The sequence below is a fragment of the Salmo salar genome, chromosome 05, assembly GCF_965601325.2.
Source record: "Salmo salar chromosome 05, fSalSal1, whole genome shotgun sequence".
NCBI lineage: Eukaryota > Metazoa > Chordata > Actinopteri > Salmoniformes > Salmonidae > Salmo > Salmo salar.
The window spans coordinates 17,308,583-17,322,500 of record NC_138295.1 but is presented as its reverse complement, the minus strand read 5'-3'; the positions used below and the strand labels follow the sequence as shown (position 1 = coordinate 17,322,500).

At 46.6% G+C, this 13,918-nt stretch overlaps 1 protein-coding gene across 3 annotated transcripts in view; it reads left to right on the top strand.

The window, feature by feature from the left end:
- Positions 1-13,918, top strand: part of LOC106604348 (glutamate receptor 1) — a 171,646-nt gene that overhangs the window by 74,524 nt on the left and 83,204 nt on the right. For all 3 annotated transcript variants that reach the window (XM_045717945.2, XM_045717944.2, XM_045717946.2), the window contains exons 6-9: positions 5,646-5,804; positions 6,996-7,163; positions 9,965-10,069; positions 10,273-10,386. In XM_045717945.2, the coding sequence (XP_045573901.1) occupies positions 5,646-5,804; positions 6,996-7,163; positions 9,965-10,069; positions 10,273-10,386 (546 nt within the window). The remainder of the gene's footprint in view (positions 1-5,645; positions 5,805-6,995; positions 7,164-9,964; positions 10,070-10,272; positions 10,387-13,918) is intronic.

Sequence of the window (13,918 nt, the reverse complement as noted above, 5' to 3'; positions counted from 1 at the left end):
CATAGCCTGTCTTCTCTTGAGAGCCAGTACTGCCTACAGTGTCTGTACATAGTCAGAGCTTTCCTTAATTGTGGGTCTGTCACAGTGGTCAGGTATATCTCTATCTCTCTCTCTATATATATCTCTCTTTCTCTCTATATCTCTACTGTATCTATCTCTATTTCTCTACTCTACTATCTCTCTCTCTCTCTGTGTAATATATCTGATACATCCCAAGGTATTGCATCTAGCTCTTAGTCTCACGGCATTCATCAATTTTTCTCCAATGTCAAATTTTGAAGTTGTTGCAAATGTCAAATTTCAAAAGGTTACGTTTAGGCATTAACTACAAATATTTAAGGTTAGGCATTAACTCCTAATGGTTAAGGTAAAGGTTAAGGTTTGGCATAGGCTTAAAGCAAAAATCTAAAAAACAACTTTTTATGGCTGAATTTGAACCAGAAACCTTATGCTTATGCCCATCCACCATCCACGTCCACAACACCAAAACTGAAACCTACTTGAAGGTAACAGAGCTCACTGTTGCCCCTAGTGGCCAGTTTCTATGTCATCTCCCAATGTCCTCAGACATGGAAGGTCACGGATGACCTGGCTGGGTATCTCTCTAGAGTCAACATGATATTGAAACTGCAATAAGACATACAATATGGTCAAATGTGACTTCCTTTTCTTATAAAAATACATTTTATCAAGACAAATATGATTCTTCATGTTCTGAATCGTTCAGTGGGTTCTTTCATTAAATCTAAAGAGTCTTATTTCGTAACATAATACATCCAATAATAAGCAGCGAGCTCTGTTGACAGTTCGTTGCTGCTTCTCGCAGCGAGTTTTGAGGATTTGACAAAAAGCTAAATTAACATGAGACGAGCCTAATTAAATGTAAAAGGATGTGAAAAGAAAAAGCTTATGGAACGCTCAGTGGTTCGTTGACATTTCCCAGAGATACGCTTGTTTTTCTTAGAAATCTTTGAAAAATAACTTGAACTTCCCATTAATATGAACTCCATATACTAATATATGAAAATGCTTCATGTCATGTCTCAAAATCAATATCTATCTTGCCTCTAGTGTTTTATGTCCTCCGTATTGGAGAAGAAAGATGGCGAGTTCAACGGTGAGCCTGTCAGTTAGCCTTAATTCTCACTCAGCATTCAACCCAGCTGACAATTCTATTTTCCTGATTTTTTTAACACTTTTTTCCTCTGGCCTCCAGTGATTAAGCCACCCTGATCTTGGCCATCCTACAAGGCTAAAACCTCCTTTGTATGGATTATGATAGAGACATTTGTTTTTTATTAAAAGGCGTTTCCACGCAATGAATATATTATTTTACTTATTGGTCAAAAGATGTGTTTTGATTGGACACCCTACATACAACTGGAACTATTCATTACAAGCACCAAATCCGTTTCAGGTTTCTCTGAAGGGATACAACAGATTCCACTGCTCACATTTCTTCCCTCTTCAGCGACTAACTCTAGAGAGAGATACTAACCACTATGCCCATCGAAATAATCCTCTACAAACTCTCTGTATCGACGTCTCTGTAGTCTACTGAGTCAGATCATTCATACTGCCACTAATAACCTGCTGCTGGTAGAGCCTTCGAAAAGGAATGGAAACCCCTGCCTTGATTGAATGACTGGGACGATACAGAGTGCTGCAGAGCCCACACACACACACACACACACACACACACACACACACACACCACACACACACACACACACACGCACACACACACCGACACACACACGCTCAGCCGCCAGCCACTGAGATACAGACAGATAGACAGTAGAGGGTCAGTGAGTAAATGTGTGCAGGGTAATGTGCATTAGCTGTCTTTGTCCGCTGTGATCGTCCCAGGGCACCACTCATACAACCTCCCCAAAGACACTAAAAACAGCAGAAAATGGATGTCAACAGAATGCACGTTGTGTCCCAAATGGGACTCTATTCCCTTTATAGTGCTCTACTTTTTCCCCTTTATAGTGCACTATATAGGGAACAGGGTGCCATTTGGGATACACACATGGTAATAACAACATTAATATGCTGGCTCACTGCTGGGACTATCTCAATCTCTCTCTCATCTGGTCAATTTGTTAGATTGAAGTGTAAATTAGAAAGCTGTGAAAGCAATAAAGTTTGGTACGAAACCACCTGCAATCTCCATAATGGCTCTATTAAAATTACTATTCTGTGTTCTACCTTAGCACAGCTATTGTATGTGTATGTGTGTGTGTGTGTGTGTGTGTGTGTGTGTGTGTGTGTGTGTGTGTGTGTGTGTGTGTGTGTGTGTGGTGTGTGTGTGTGTGTGTGTGTGTGTGTGTGTGTGTGTGTGTGTGTGTGTCTGCTTGTCTGCTTGTCTGCCTCTATGAGAGGGGGAAAGTGTTGTGCCTGTCTCTGTGAATGTCTCCATCTCTTAGTCTTTCTGTGTGTGTCTAGGAGGTCTATATCAAATGTTTCCACCTCCGTGTCCATGAGGAGCGGTTTCTATAGTAACCTGCTCAGCTCAGTGCACTGCATTAGCTAACACATGGAGCAGAAAAATACACACATCTCTTCTTCTCTTCTCTCTCATTCTCTCTGTCCTCTGACCATTCAACTGAGACATATGGACACCTGGTTCGGTTGATACTTCAGGGAGAAGGAAGAGGACAGTGGAGGAGAGAGAGGACAGTGGAGAGGACAGAGAGGACAGTGGAGGAGAGAGAGGACAGTGGAGAGGACAGAGAGGACAGTGGAGAGGACAGAGAGGACAGTGGAGAGGACAGAGAGGACAGTGGAGAGGACAGTGGAGAGGACAGAGAGGACAGTGGAGGAGAGAGAGGACAGTGGAGAGGACAGAGAGGACAGTGGAGAGGACAGAGAGGACAGTGGAGAGGACAGAGAGGACAGTGGAGAGGACAGAGAGGACAGTGGAGGAGAGAGAGGACAGTGGAGAGGACAGAGAGGACAGTGGAGGAGAGAGAGGACAGTGGAGGAGAGAGAGGACAGTGGAGGAGAGAGAGGACAGTGGAGAGGACAGAGAGGACAGTGGAGAGGACAGAGGGGACAGTGGAGAGGACAGAGAGGACAGTGGAGGAGAGAGAGGACAGTGGAGAGGACAGAGAGGACAGTGGAGGAGAGGGGGAGGAAAGGAGAGACGGAGAGGAGAGGGAGAAGGGGGGAGGAGATGAGAGGGAGAAGGGGTAAAAGGAGGGTGGAAAAGGAGAGGAGTGGGGGTTAGGGGGTGGAGGGAGCAGGGCCCATTAGGCATAAGGGGGAGAGAAGGGGAAGAGGGAGGAAGAGAAGAGAAAGAGAAGAAAGCTCTGATTGATGGCGTTAAGAATACCAGACCACAGAAAGTTTCATCAAAGGGCAGGCAGGGATCAATATAATAAGGGTTGCCTGTGGTTCTGGAACTTCTACCAGACAGACAGTCACAGTCGGAGGCTGAAGGTCAGAGCAGTTGACAGCACCACTTTCACTACCAATCACAAATATCTGAGGCTGGGGAGTTCACTTGTTCAGTCTCCTGCTGTACATCAGTCTTTCTGTGTCTCTGTGTGTGACTACTTCTGTCTGTACATCAGTCTTTCTGTGTCTCTGTGTGTGACTACTTCTGTCTGTACATCAGTCTTTCTGTGTCTCTGTGTGTGACTGCTTCTGTCTGTACATCAGTCTTTCTGTCTCTCTGTGTGTGACTGCTTCTGTCTGTACATCAGTCTTTCTGTGTCTCTGTGTGTGACTACTTCTGTCTGTACATCAGTCTTTCTGTGTCTCTGTGTGTGACTACTTCTGTCTGTACATCAGTCTTTCTGTCTCTCTGTGTGTGACTGCTTCTGTCTGTACATCAGTCTTTCTGTCTCTCTGTGTGTGACTGCTTCTGTCTGTACATCAGTCTTTCTGTCTCTCTGTGTGTGACTGCTTCTGTCTGTACATCAGTCTTTCTGTCTCTCTGTGGGTGACTTCTTCTGTCTGCATCTGATTCACTATGCAGACAGATTGATTACCTGCTGAGGGGGTGAATCTGCCTTCTGTCTCTCGCTACCTACTCACTCTCTCTCTCTCTGTCTTCTCTTTCTCCCTCCCCCATCTCGATCCCCCCTCTCTCTCTGTCTCTCTCTCTCTCTCTGTCTCTCTCTGTGTCTCCCTCTCTCTTTGTCTCTTTGTCCGTCCGTCCGTCCGTCTGTCTCTCTCTCTTTCTCTCTCAATTCAATTCAAGAGGCTTTATTGGCATTGGCATCTCTCTCTCTGTCTGACTCTCTATCCTATGTGTTTATCCCAATGAGTCAAAGCAGGACATACTGTTGTCTATGGGGATAGTGTATGCGCAGGGTGTAGTGCTCTACACAGAGTTACCTTACAGGGTTACTGTACTTCTGTACATGGCTGCCATGGACCAATCCCGGTGGAACTGTACGATTCTAAAATAGAACACTGAGTTCACTAGTGTTCTGGAAACACATCCCTCCAAGAACAGTCAGAGGGATTCTGTACCATGGAGCCTAGCAGCAGTTCCAGAGGTGTGCTTCCATTGTGTTCCACAGTGTTGAAGGGTTCCAGGGAAGTGCTTCCATTGTACTTCACAGCACGGAGGTCCAGGATTAACACAACTCTATCAGGGATTAAACCTAGACCTCTCCCTCAACCTTACAGATCTTGTCTGTTTCATTCTCTACTTTCCTCCTTCTCGTCCCTCGTTACTTCTTTCTTTTCAGGCTGGGGCTGGGATAAGAGCTTGCTCTGAGGGATTTGCCATTTCCATTAAGAGATTGACCCTGGCATTCTCTCATTCTCTCCCTGCTTTAGTTTCAACCAGGAATTACAATGTAGAGCCACTGCACTGCTTTGGCCTTTGTACAGAACACTCTCTCATCACGTATACACTTAACAATTCTCCCTCTTTCTCTTGCGCTGCCTCTCTCTCTCTCGCTCTCTCTCTCTCTCACTCTCCCTTTCTATGGCCCTCCCTACCTCCCTCTCTCCATCTCTTTCTCTCTCTCTCCTTCTCTCGCTCTTTCTCACACTCGCTGTAGCAACGCACCATAAATCTGATTATAAATTTATCTTTCTGAATATTGATCTCTCACATTTAATATTGGAGTGGTTTCTCTTTTAACATACGATTTCTGATCCCTGCAGAATTACCGTTACACCCAAGGTCATTTATTTTACCACTGAAGTAGTATTAGTAGTTAGTATTCTATTAACAGAAGCATACTGGCTGCCAGCTCTGTATCCCTCTATATTTCTACACGATGCTTGGTTTTAAATCATTCACTGTGAGCTGTAGGACACCTATTTACCCAAGTCTCCTGTTGAAAAAGTACCCTTCATATTTCTTCACTTCATCCTAAAGACATGACTCTAAAAATGGAACTAGAGAAAGAAATTGATTCCTCAAAATGTTTAACTTGTTTTTCTGTCTCTGTCTGTCTGTCTTTTTGTCTGTCTGTCTGTCTGTCTGTCTGTCTGTCTGTCTGTCTGTCTGTCTGTCTGTCTGTCTGTCTGTCTGTCTGTCTGTCTGTCTGTCTGTCTGTCTGTCTGTCTGTCTGTCTGTCTGTCTGTCTGTCTGTCTGTCTGTCTGTCTGTGTCCATCCGTCTCTCCATCCTCTCTCTGTCTGTTTGTCCTCTCTGCATCTTCTTCCTGTCAGGGTTTTCTGGACATTGATCTAACGGACCTGAGGAAAGGCGGGGCCAACATCACAGGCTTTCAGCTGGTCAACTACACAGAGCAGAACGTCAGCCGTACCATTCAGCAGTGGATGGAGTTCGAGAACAAAGACGCCAAGTTCCCCAAGAGACGCCTGAAGGTCCTACACTCCACATACATGCACACACTAGTCTCTTTAGACAGACGGGTTGCAGCTCTCAATGTTCCAATGCTCCAGCTTAACACGTCTGTGCAAGTTCCGGCGTCCGTTGGGACAGAGAGTACGAGTTGGAAATTGGAAGCGATTCTCTGGTCATGTCACTGCCATATCATGCCGCTTCTGTATCTATTTCCGGCAGCATTTTAAGCCCTGCTTCCCAAACTCGTGATTTGTTGAGAGTATGTCTGAAGAGGACCCTCCCTGGTAGATTTTTTCCCCACTTTGAAATGTCCAAGAAAATCCAACATTGACCCCAGACCTTGTGCCGTTGCCTATCTTACGTTGCTCCATGGTCTGGGAGCATCGGAAGCACGTGCGCATGTACACACCTAAACGCACACACCCACTTAAAGGTACACTTAGGGCCATCTCTGCTCTGATCTCTCTATAATGATCTCTGCTCTGATCTCTCTATAATGATCTCTGCTCTGATCTCTCTATAATGATCTCTGCTCTGATCTCTCTATAATGATCTCTCCTCTGATCTCTCTATAATGGTCTCTGCTCTGATCTCTATATAATGATCTCTACTCTGATCTCTCTATAATGATCTCTACTCTGATCTCTCTATAATGATCTCTACTCTGATCTCTCTATAATGGTCTCTGCTCTGATCTCTCTATAATGATCTCTGCTCTGATCTCTCTATAATGATTTCTGCTCTGATCTCTCTATAATGATCTCTACTCTGATCTCTCTATAATGATCTCTGCTCTGATCTCTCTATAATGGTCTCTGCTCTGATCTCTCTATAATGATCTCTGCTCTGATCTCTCTATAATGATTTCTGCTCTGATCTCTCTATAATGATCTCTGCTCTGATCTCTCTATAATGATCTCTGCTCTGATCTCTCTATAATGATCTCTACTCTGATCTCTCTATAATGGTCTCTGCTCTGATCTCTCTATAATGATCTCTGCTCTGATCTCTCTATAACGGTCTCTGGAGTTACTTGTTTCCATCACCTTCCTCTTGAATTAGTTTTATCATGACCAAACCCTCTCAATATGTGTTGTTTTAAGTGTAATGAGGACGTGTCTCTCTCTTTCTCTCTCTCTCTCTGTCACTCTCTCTCTCTCTCTCTCTCTCTCTCTCTCTCTCCCTCTGTCTCTTGCTTTCTACGTCTGTAGTACACCGGAGCGTTGACATATGATGGGGTGAAGGTGATGTCTACAGCATTCCAGAACCTTCGGAAACAGAGGATAGACATCTCTCGCCGTGGCAATGCAGGCGAATGCCTCGCCAACCCGCCGGCACCCTGGGGCCAAGGCATAGATATACAGAGAGCCCTGCAACAGGTACACCCACACTACTCTGCTGGTAGAAATGAGGGATACATCCTCTCTCTCTCTCTCTCTCTCACACACACACGCACGCACGCACGCACGCACGCACGCTCCTGAGTGATCATCATAGAATATGATAGGAGTTTCATAATGCAATGTTCTGAGATGGGAATGAAATAAACAGACAGGGTGACAGAGCAGCCAGGTCACTCAAGATTCAAGTCAACACATGTCCTCAAACATTTCCTTAGTTAAGGGCATCATTTTATGGTAGTTTGCAAGCATGTACGAAAGAAAGAGTCTCTGGTTACCATGGAGATGACCTTATTCACATTTATTTTGGGAGATAAAACTTCTACATTCAAGACAGGATAATCAAATTGATTCAGAAGATAATAAAACATGTTTATATTACTTCCTAGCACGTCAAGCTAATTTACAGAGTAGGTAGCTAGCTCGCCAGCTAGCTTTTCAGCCATGGATTGTGCACCTTCCATTGTTTAGCTCCTTTTGAAACTGGGGCAGATGAAAGCAATACTCACCTCCACAAATGCTGTTGACATTGATATCCATACAGAATGAGGCACTTAAGGGTTAAGGGACCTCATGGGCACACTTAAGTTTTTCACTTAAATTAAGGGCGAAATTCACCTTAAAATGTGTTGTCAAATCAAATCAAATGGTATTTGTCACATGCGCCGAATACAACAGGTCGCCAGCTAGCATACATATGGATATCAACCTTACAGTGAAATGCTTACTTACAAGCCCTTTACCAAAAATGCAGTGTTAAGAAAATACCTAAAAAAAGTAAGAAATCAAAGTAACAAGTAATTAAAGAGCAGCAGTAAAATAACAATAGCGAGGCTATATACAGGGGGTACCGGTACAGAGTCAATGTGGAACTGACTTAAAGTTAAGGATGCGTTAAAGGAAACTTTAAGAGAAAAGATGAGGGGGAAATTCACTTAAGATGTTTTATGCAACCATGCCCAGAATCTGAAGTCAGATTGGTCAAACCGATACGACCTTAGAGAGAGATAGAGAAACAGAAAAGAGAGGGCTCAGTAGGTTTTCACACAACCTGAATAAATCCATGTTGCTGTGTGATTATCAGTAATTGCCCTAGACGTGCCTGCAGAGGAATATGCTGTGAACTGGATTGATGATCAATATCTGCTAGCAGTAGGGGGGCTGGTTTCTGATACTGACGATGTTACTATTTGGATGTAGTCATTTAGATGTTGTTGTATATTTCAGTTGGGCCGTTGACTTAAGCTTTTAAACAGACAGATCCTCTCTGAGTCTCACACTGGTCTCTCTGGTGTGGCTCTGTGGAACTGTGGTCTTAGTGATGCACACAAACACACGGACACACGGACACACACACACACACAAACACACAAACACACACACACAGACACACACACAAACACACTCACACACAGACACACACACACACAAACACACAAACACACACACACAGACACACACACAAACACACAAACACACTCACACACAGACACACACACACACAAACACACACACACACACAAACAAACACACACAAACACACACACACACACACGGATACACAAACACACACTTGCACACCCTCTTGTGCGCACACACGTTCATCCACCTGCCTGAACACACACACACACACACACACACACACACACACACACACACACACACACACACACACACACACACACACACACACACACACACACACACACACACACACACACACACACACCCCCCCGGACACACGGACACAGGCACACACACACACAGTGTCTCTGCGGCTATGTCTAGCTGTCATCTGGTCCGAGTGAATGTAGACATCTGCCTGAGGGCAGAGAGGAGTTTGATGTTCCGCTCGCTCAATTAAACCCATCATTCTGCCAACACTAACATGCTGCACTGAACACACACTACACACACACAAACACTACACACTTAAACACATGCACACACTCACACACATACACTGAGTGTATAAAACATTAGGAACAACTTCCTAATATTGAGTTGCACTCACAACAGCCTCAATTCATTGCTGGCCCATGTTGACTCCAATGCTTCCTACAGTTGGCTGTACAGTATGTACTTTGGGTGGTAGACCATTCTTGATACACACAGGAAACTATTAAGCGTGAGAAACCCAGCAGCGTTGCAGTTCTTGACACACTCAAACCGGTGCGCCTGGCACCTACTACCATACCCCGTTCATAGGCACTTAAATATTTTATCTTGTCCATTCAGAGGCTGACACAAACACAATCCATGTCTCAATATAAAAATCCTTATTTAACCTGTCACCTCCCCTTCATCTGCACTGATTGAAGTGACTTTAACAGGTGACATCAATAAGGGACCATAGCTTCCACCTAGCTTCACCTGGTCAGTCTGTCATGGCAAGAGAAGGCTTACCTAATGTGTTGAACAATCAGTGTACACACACATACACACACACACATACACACACACACACACACACACACACACACACACACACACACACACACACACACACACACACACACACACACACACACACACACACACATACACACAACATAATACACACACACATAATACACACACATAATACACACACACATGCTCCAATGAACATCCAGACAAGGCTGTTGAAGAAACAGAACTCCAGATGATGTTTCCTGTCGATGAGGCTAAAAGAAGACTACTTTATTATGAGTCCTACACCTAAAGACCTAGATGGTAACTGCTTCCTGTGTCTCTGTGTTATTGATGCTCTATTGATTCTGTCCCTCCCCGTGTGTTAGGTGCGTATCCATGGCCTGACTGGTCATATCCAGTTCAATGAGAAAGGACGCAGGACCAACTTCACCGTCAGTGTCATGGAGCTAGCCCCCTCTGGACCTAAGAAGGTGAGTCATGAGATCTGTAGGATCTTATAGAATCTAATGGGATCTAATGGGACCTTGTAGGATCTTATTTGATGTGAGGACTCATGTCCAATAGTGTTTCATTGCAGTCTCATATTATATCTGTACAGTATCAGATCAAATCAAGGTTTCCTTCATAGCCCGTCAGTTTTTTCACTTGTCTGTTTATCTTGTATGTGTATCAGGTGGGCTACTGGAATGAGGACGAAAAGTACGTGAGCACAGCCACCTTCATGAGAGGAAGCAACGACAGCAGCTACGGCCTACAGAACAGGACCTACATAGTTACCACCATCCTGGTCAGTGTGTGTGTGTGTGTGTGTGTGTGTGTGTGTGTGTGTGTGTGTGTGTGTGTGTGTGTGTGTGTGTGTGTGTGTGTGTGTGTGTGTGTGTGTGTGTGTGTGTGTGTGTGTGTGTGTGTGTGTGTGTGTGTGTGTGTGTGTGTGTGTGTGCCGTGTCTTCCGTTGGCACCGGACATTTGACCGACAGCATTTTAATTTTGAAGACGTTAGAATAACAGTCCACATTTCCTTTTCCTCAGCCAAAAACACGAGTAACGAACAGTAAAAGCACTAGCCTATGTCAATCTACTATCCCCATAGTAGAGAAGTTGACCTATTCTATTGTTCAGTTGTCGAGAAAGAGAGCCTATTCCAAACACTCTGGGACAGTTGTGGGATGATAGATCCCAAATTCATACAACCAGTAGTCCTAGGCTACATTAAAACAATGTATATTAAAAAGAAATGTATTTTTTTTTTTATTTAACGAGGCAAGTCAGTTAAGATCAAATTCTTATTTATAATAACAGCCTACCGGGGAACAGTGGGTAAACTGCCTTGTTCAGGGTCAGAACGACAGACTTTTACCTTGTCAGCACAGGGATTCAATCCATCAATCTTTGGGTTACTGACCCAACGCTCTAACCACTAGGCTACCTGCCGCCCCAAACAGATCAGAACTGTCACGACTTCGGCCGAAGTTGATGCCTCTCCTTGTTCGGGTGGTGTTCGGCGGTCGACGTCACCGGTCTTCTAGCCATCGCCGATCCATTTGTCATTTTCCATTTGTTTTGTCTCGTTTTCCCAATTACTGGTCACGTTTAAAATAAAGTAAGATGACGTTACAGAACTTCCCACCAAAAGAAGACCGAGCAGCGGGGTAAGGAGCTGGAGAGGAGTTATCTCCAGTCATGGACTTGGGAGGAGATTTTGGACGGACAGGGACCCTGGAGACAAGCTGGGCGATATGAGGCAAGGCAACAAAGCAGGCACGAGAGGCAGCCCCCCCCCAAACAAATTGGGGGGGGGGACACACGGGGAGATTGGCGGAGTCAGGCGCTGGACCTGAGCCAACTCCCCGTGCTTACCGGAGGCAGCGCGGTACTGGTCAGGCACCATGTTATGCAGTAAAGCGCACGGGGTCTCCAGTACGCGCTCATAGCACGGTTACATCCCAGCCCCCCGCAAGTGCCATGCTAGAGTAGGCATCCAGTCAGGGCGGAGTGTGCCAGCCCAGCGCGTCTGGTCTCCAGCACGCCGTTTCGGGCCCAGGGTATCCTGCGCCAGCTCTGCGTGCTGTGTCTCCAGGGCGCTGGGAGGGCTCAGTTCGTCCTATGCCTGCGCTCCGCCCGTGCCGGGCGAAAGTGGGCATTCAGCCTGGAAGACTGGTGGCAAGCCTATGCATCAGATCTCCAGTGCTCCCCCACAGCCCGGTCTATCCTGTGCCTCCTCCACAGACCAGCCCTCCAGTACGTCCTGTTCCTTCTCTCCGCACTAGCCTGGGGTGCGTGTTACTAGTCTGGCGCCTCCAAAGCCAGTCCCACGCATCAGGCCTCCAGTGCGCCTGTCCAGTCCAGTACGTCCTGTTCCTGCTCCTCGCACTAGGCCTGTGGTGCGTGTTACTAGTCTGGCACCTCCAAAGCCAGCCCCACGCATCAGGCTTCCAGTGCGCATTCCCCGTCCAGAGTTTCCGGCGACAGTTCCCCGTCCAGAGCTTCCGGCGACAGTTCCCCGTCCAGAGCGTCCGGCGACAGTTTACAGTCAGGAGCCTGCTGAGACAGCCTACAGTCCGGAACCGCCAGAGACGGCCTAGAGTCCGGAACCGCCAGAGACGGCCTAGAGTCCGGAACCGCCAGAGACGGCCTAGAGTCCGGAACCGCCAGAGACGGCCTAGAGTCCGGAACCGCCAGAGACGGCCTAGAATCCGGAACAGACAGAGACGGCCTACAGTCCGGAGCCGACAGAGACGGCCTACAGTCCGGAGCCGACAGAGACGGCCTACAGTCCGGAGCCGACAGAGACGGCCTACAGTCCGGGAACCGACAGAGACGGCCTACAGTCCGGGAACCGACAGAGACGGCCTACAGTCCGGAACCGACAGAGACGGCCTACAGTCCGGAACCGACAGAGACGGCCTACAGTCCGGAGCTCCCAGAGTCGCCCTCCAGTCCAGAGCTCCCAGAGTCACCCTCCAGTCCGGGGCCCGCTGCGAGGGTCCCAGTCCGGGGTCAGTGGCGAGGGACCCCGCTCTAGAGGTGCCACCAAAGTGGGGTGAGCCAGTGGTGGAGCGGGGTCTGTGTCCCGCCCCTGAGCCGCCACCGCGGATAGATGCCCACCCGGACCCTCCCCTATAGGTTTAGGTTTTGCGGCCGGAGTCCGCACCTTTGGGGGGGTACTGTCACGTCCTGTCCTTAGAGTTCCTTTTTTTGTCTCTATTTTGGTTTGGTCAGGGCGTGAGTTGGGGTGGGCATTCTATGTTCCCTATCTATGTTTTGTATTTCTTTGCTTTTTGGCCTGGTATGGTTCTCAATCAGGGACAGCTGTCTGTCATTGTCTCTGATTGGGAGCCATACTTAGGTAGCCCTTTTTCCACCTGTCTTTTGTGGGAAGTTGTCTTTGCGTTGCATGTGTTTGCACGCATAGCTTTTCGTTCGTTGTATTGTTTATTGTTTTGCTGGTTCACGTTTAAAATAAAGTAAGATGGACCCAACTCACGCTGCGCCTTGGTCTACCTTTAACGACGGACGTTACATAAGATACATAACGAATATACACACATGCCAATGTAATTCCACTAAATGATGCTAATTAACCTATAGACTGATGAGCAGGACCAGTCAAATGTATTTACGTCGACTGGTATTTCCAACAATGAATATGCATGCTAAACAATTATTACATTATTTCGCAATGGGATTTTTTTATTCTTCTGCCGGACAATTGACCGTTGGCATTTATATTATTTGTCTTTTCCATTTTTTTTTTAAGGCCAAAAGCCGGTTAACAGAAACCCTGGTGTGTGTGTGTGTGTGTGTGTGTGTGTGTGTGTGTGTGTGTGTGTGTGTGTGTGTGTGTGGTGTGTGTGTGTGTGTGTGTGTGTGTGTGTGTGTGTGTGTGTGTGTGTGTGTGTGTGTGTGTGTGTGGTGTGTGTGTTCCTCTTAGCCCTGACAGGACATAAATTCCCACTGACACAGACAAATTTCCATCCCTATCTCTTCTTTTCTTCCCTCCTGGCCGCCCTGTTAGCCTATAGCCTGTTTCGTATTTCCGTCACATCGCAGACTCACAGAGACTTTACTCAGTAGTGATGTAATGTGAGAATGTGTTCTCCTCCCTGCTGCTTCCTTCGCTTCCCCAGGACCTTTGATGTCTCCTGCCCACAGAAAGGACCTCTAGCTGGGGGTAGGGGGAGATGGGTGGTATGGAGGATAGGCTCCAGGGCCTCTAGCTTTGGGTAGTGGGAGGTGGTAGGTGGGTGGTACGGGGGATATGTGCCAGGTCTGCATAGAGTAACTCACAACTACACACACTGGGAGAAGGGAGCTGGACT